The sequence below is a fragment of the Hetaerina americana genome, unplaced genomic scaffold (assembly GCF_022747635.1).
Source record: "Hetaerina americana unplaced genomic scaffold, ioHetAmer1.1.p SCAF_106, whole genome shotgun sequence".
Classification (NCBI taxonomy): domain Eukaryota; kingdom Metazoa; phylum Arthropoda; class Insecta; order Odonata; family Calopterygidae; genus Hetaerina; species Hetaerina americana.
Window position 1 is genome coordinate 861,501 of NW_027286137.1, and position 6,000 is coordinate 867,500.

Genomic DNA, 6,000 nt, shown 5'->3' on the forward strand with positions numbered 1-6,000 from the left:
TTTAAGAAATTGTTTTTCAAAAATTGATAGAAGAAGGCTCAGTACCTCTCGACTGGAAGCTAGCCCATACAACTCCCATCTGTAGAGGTGGCGATAGGGATAAACCAACCAATTACCAACCCATTTCTTTAACATCAATCTCTTATAAAATATTAGAACACATCATTGTCAGTTATATTAAAAGATTTCTTGATAGTAGGAAAACAATAAGCCACAACCAACACCGATTTAGGAAGAGCAGATCTTGCAAAACTCAATAGGTCTTTTCATTCATGATCGGGAGATAATTAGATTGGAAGAAAACAACACACGAGTTGATGCAGTATAACTAGATTTAAAAAAAGCCTTCGAAGAAGTCCCACACAATAAATTGATACACAAACTTAAATGCTAAGGTATCAATGAGAGACTTCTTGTCAAATCACAAACAAAAACAAGTCATCAATGGGCAGTGCTCAACAGATGGAGATGTAACTTCTGGCATTCCCCAGGGAAGTGTAATAGAACTGCTTCTATTCTTAATATACATTAATGACTTAAGCGCACACGTTAGTAGCAATCTCAGATTATTTGCTGATGACACAGTGGTATACAGGGAAATAAGGAGCCAACTAGATCTCGAGCTATTCTCTAGAGATTTAGACACTATCTCGGGTTGGTACTAGGAATGGAGATTAATGCTTAATATAGACAAATGTGCAGATTTGAAATTTTGGAACAATCGAAGTGGCAAACAAGACATAAAATACGAAATAGAGGGTTCAGTGCTAACTACAGCCAATCATGATAAATATTTGACAGTAATTCTAATACCATGCCCATGCCTTTTATGGGGAGCACATATCAGGACAATTTGCGGACCCACATTAAAAATACTCGGCTTCATTAAAGGGGTAGTGGGGAAATGTAATGAGAAAGTTAAAGAGAGGAGTTATTTTTCTCCTCATTTGGAATATGCCGCAAGTATTTGGGATCCTTGGGAAAAAATTTGACAAAAGAATTAGATCAAGTCCAGAGAAAATCCACCAGATTCGATAAAAATTGTTATAATAAAAACACAAGTGTGACAGATCTCCTATTGGATTAAGGCTGGGTGTCACTTGAGACACGAAGAGAACAAGCAAGACTTAGACTTTTAGAAATGTTAAGAACAAATGAGTTCAATGATGACACTAAAGGAATTATAATGGCCACACACTACTTTGGTAGATCAAACCATAAATATAAAATTAGGGAGATAGATTCCAGTGCAGATAGATAAAAATACTCATTCCTTCACCGAACAATCAGAAATCATAATAGTAGGAAACCAAAATCATTTTAGAAATATTAAAAACATTTAATTTACAAGTTGGAACAAAATTAAACATTGCAAAGACATCAGGTATATTTGTAGGTGCATGTGTATGTTAGATGGTAGTTTGTGTTTACAAGTGTGTAGATTTTAAGGGTTTTTGCATGAATGCATATCACATAAATTTGTGGCTTTTGCAAGCGGTTTTTTCTCTTAATTTTGGGTGGTGCCCTAACATCCCCCGCCACACACCCTTGCGGCGGCTTGCGGGGTATTAAGTAGATGTAGAATAAAATAATTTGTTAAATTCACTATGTCAAATTTAATAATGATGTCTTCAATACATCTGCATCACTTATTTCCCCCTTTTATATTACTATATTCTGGCATAAGCTAAGGTCTTAAATGCCTGGAGTCACATTTTGTCCCCAAAAAAGTCACGACAACCTGCCTTGATAACCCAGGGCAAGGGAAAAGAAACAAATCATAAATGGTCAAAAAAAGATTTACAGTGAAGTAAGATGTTTGACAAAGTAGGACTAAAAAGTAAAACCAAGGTACACAAACAGCTGAAAGGAAATAGCATGATACAAACATAACAGAAAGTATTATTAGATTTCAAGGATATTATAGAGAAAGGTATTCACGAAGGAAGCCTGTACTATATAATTTTAAGGAGTTGTGAAAACATTTTACCAACTACTCATGAAAAGAAAAGGCTCTCCGCACTATAAATTTTGAATTATTTCACCTTGATTTTCATTGCTACTGTTAATCATGCACATTTTATGCATCTTTTTGCTCTTTTTTTTTCATCAAGCAGTATAAAAATTAACATGTCAAGTTATTTACAATTTATCATCATTTACTAACCTTCTTGGAGCATTTGTTCAAGTACTTGGTTTGCAGTTCTTGTGCTTCCTCTCTCAGGGGAATGGAAGTAGCAGACATTCCATTGTCCACTATTTCTGCTAAATTGTGGAGGGTGTGAATTTTCTAAAGGAATGAAATTTAATTAGCCACATAAAATTACAAATGCTATACGTTGATAACGAAACTGGTTGAAAAAAATTCTCACCTGAAGTGTATCAACTTTTAAGTGGTCTTTGTACTCATCAGCTAACTTTAATATGCTTCTGTATTTGTCTTCAGCAAGGGACCATTCCCCTGATATAATATGTACTCCTGCCAAACCTATGTACATGGAAAACAAATGTTTCATTAAAATTACCACATTCATCATCACTGACTACTAAAACCAAAGCGTGAATTGCTTAAACTTTAACAAAATAGCTATGCATAAAACAACGTCATGCATGTACATATTCATTATTTCCACACATAGAAGGATGTCTTTTGTATGGAATGAAAAGACCAGAACATTTTATCTATGTTAATTACAATGTTAGGATACAGACTCTACCTATTAAGAGAAAAAATTATGAAATTAGATCACTTAATATAGCTAAGTGCATTCATTTAAAAGGTCTGCACATACCCCCTCAACCCTCATTTACAAGTCCTAATTCTGGAAATTATTTATTCCTGACATATTGATGAAATTGAAAGTCATGCGCGCAACATGAGGTTAAAGTCAAGAGTTAATCACAAAGGTGTGTCCCTTAAGTTTAAGTGCTCAAAAGACACTTTCAATGATAGGAGAGGTGCCAAAATTCAGTGAAAAGAGCCAATTACAAGAAATGAGTGAATTAAAATAAATGAACTTTTTACAAAACTAAAATGTTTCTGTAAAAGAAATAACAAAATTTATGTGCAGAGGTCTAAAGTAAAGTTGGCTTACAGAGTAAGCATTGATAAAGCTATATTGATAGAAATGAGCTCTTACGGCTAGTAATATATAATAAATTTGAAACTCCAATAGCCGTAAACAGTTTACCTTTCTAAACAAAGTGAAAATGAAATTAAATGGCTAGCGCCACAAGTCAAAAAGGGGTAAAGGTAAAAAAGGATAATGAGGTAGGTAAAAGGGGTAAAAGGTAAAAAGGAGAGGATAAGAAAGGTGAATACGTTCGTATTCACCTTTCTTAGAAGTTAACAAGAACCATAACCATCTAGAGCAATGTGAAGCATGGTGAAGCAGCAAGCTCTGAATCAAAGGGAGCTGAGAACTTCATCGGTGACTTTAAGAAGCTCGTTTCTGAGAGTTACCTGAACAATTTGTTTGTAATTGTGACATTATGGTTGTCTTAGGGATGAAGATACTGAAGCAAACTTATACATAACAGTAGAAGACAATGCATTGCCTGGCCACAAGGCACTGAAAGACAATCTCACGTTGCTATTTAGCACAAATGTGACCGGCGATTTGAAAATAAAACTCCTGCTTGTTTACCATTCAGAAACTTCATGAGCCTTCAAGAAGTGTTCAGTCCAAAACAGGAGGCTAAATGTGATGTGGAAGTCACAGGAAACTTTTGCATCATGGGAGATGCATTTTTACTAAATTACCCCTGTCCCCCTATTGAAGCCCCCTTAATTACCATTTTTCAGCGACACTGTCAGCAATCACTTAATCCAGGTTTCACTGTACCATAGTATATACCTGTTGAAAAAGGAACCACCTTGAATTTTCAGTGCACAGTGGTAATGCTAGGGAGACACCACTGAGCACAGCCATAGCATCATTACTGTGCACTGGAAGATTCAAGGCAGAATACCTTTCTACAGGCCTCATATATTTAGTTTCATTTATGACATTAATCATTATACATATTTATGTAAACTTAATTCTGAAATTTTAAATAATTCAAATTTACTTGAGCACATAAAAAAAAGGAATACATAAATAGGAGCACATAAAAAAAGGAACCTGCAAAATTGCATAACTCTGTACATGTTTTGAAGTGATGCAATTTCACCCAACTACAGTAAAGCCCCTTATTTGTACTTTTCTAGGGACCCCAGGAGAAAATTTTAAAATATGGGAAAATGCAAACAGCAGGAAAAGGAGAATTTTCACTACTGAAAATTTTTTGCCTCGTCTTTCCATTTTCAAGCAGGATAGTATTTACGTTCCCAAGTAATCAAGGAAAACTTAACACATGAGAATCTGAGCTACCTTGGCATTGAAATAGTGCAAACAGTTGACCACATTCAACATTTTTTTTAAGAAACTAAAATTATTTTTGATTCAATGTGGTTAAGCTGTAGTAAAGCAATCTTCAATACATCTTATTATTCAGGATCCAACCACTGACATATCCCTAGCATTGAGGCATTACAAAGTCACCAGTTCATGGGTTTTTCATGGTTTAACATGTTTGCATCAGTCATTTTCATTTCTCATAACTTACACTCATGTGAAAAATGAATCATATCCCTCAAGTGTTATTAAAATATATAAAGTAAATAAATAACTCCTAGTTATACTATGTATTAATTTTACAGCACAAATCTTTTCTGGGCAGACAGACTATAAACTTAAGTAGTTCACATTTCCACACTTAGTCCAGCTCTGCCCGGCCAAATTGAAATTCTTCGCTAAAACTATTTAATTCACTGCTCTCATCTATTTTAAGTGCGAAACAAAGTCAAAAAAGTTTTTTATAAATGTTGATGTACATGGGTAACCATTTTGGAATGTAAATTTAGTTTACTCCAGTCCATACTCTTGCAAATAGTAGGAAGACAAAGTAGAAAATGATATTCTGTAAATATCAGGATTCCATATATGTTGGAGACATAGGAAATTGTAAGGGATGTGATAAAAATATTGCAAATTGCTGGAAAACATACATTCCGATAATGCAAAAACAGGGTGACTGTACTTACACATGAGACAGTGATATTACTAAATAAGAAATTGTTGTATGGATAATACCACTAACCATTGAGAGCAGCAACACAAATTCTAAGGGCTTCTTCTGCTTCAACTTTGGCTTTCTGAACAAGGGATGTCAAGAGATGCTCCATACTCCATTCATTTGTCTTTGGTGCACTAGGCTGACCTATTTTGTTCAATTTTACCGCTTGTGGATGGCAGCATGCCTGTCGCAGGCTCAGCAGCGGATTGAGAATCTGTCAGGTGAGTGAAAACGTTAATATTTTATTATTAAATGCCATCAAAATGGAAAGAATACCTTTGAATCCTTTGTTCCCAAAAAATATATGATAAAAAAATTACAAATATTAATATATAAATAAATAAATATATCATATATATATATATAAATATATATATATATATCATATATATATATTTGATATATATATATATATATATGATATATATATATATATATCATATATATATATATATATCATATATATATATATATATATATATATATATATATCACCCCTCCACACCCCTCAATATCAGAATCAACAACCACCACACCCCTCAATATCAGAATCAACAACCACCGAGCCTCATGCAAAAACTCTTCCTTAATTGACATGCTCCCTATCCCCAAACACGCCTCCGAACACAACACTCCCTTTGATAAATGCTATAGTGTATCCATCATAGCATCCCTCCCACCCTCTGATCCTCCTCTGAAACTGAAAACACTGGAGCAATCCTTCATCTGGCTTTTGGAGTCCTGGAACTGACCAGGAATTAATATTAGGCACTAATTACCCTGCTCTAATTATATTTTCATCCCCCTTCCACCCCATCACCTTCTACATTTTCCCCACCCTTCTAACGCTGCCCCTCCATACCCGTCCCTTCGGAATTCCCT

The 6,000-nt window shown here is 34.5% G+C and overlaps 1 protein-coding gene across 2 annotated transcripts in view; it reads right to left on the reverse strand.

The window, feature by feature from the left end:
• The window catches only part of LOC139700671 (E3 ubiquitin-protein ligase SHPRH), a 59,827-nt gene that overhangs the window by 23,861 nt on the left and 29,966 nt on the right, over positions 1 to 6,000 (reverse strand). For both annotated transcript variants that reach the window (XM_071599133.1, XM_071599132.1), the window contains 3 exons: positions 5,143 to 5,332; positions 2,373 to 2,488; positions 2,168 to 2,290 (listed from right to left, as the gene is read on the reverse strand). In XM_071599133.1, coding sequence (XP_071455234.1) covers positions 2,168 to 2,290; positions 2,373 to 2,488; positions 5,143 to 5,332 — 429 coding nt within the window. The remainder of the gene's footprint in view (positions 1 to 2,167; positions 2,291 to 2,372; positions 2,489 to 5,142; positions 5,333 to 6,000) is intronic.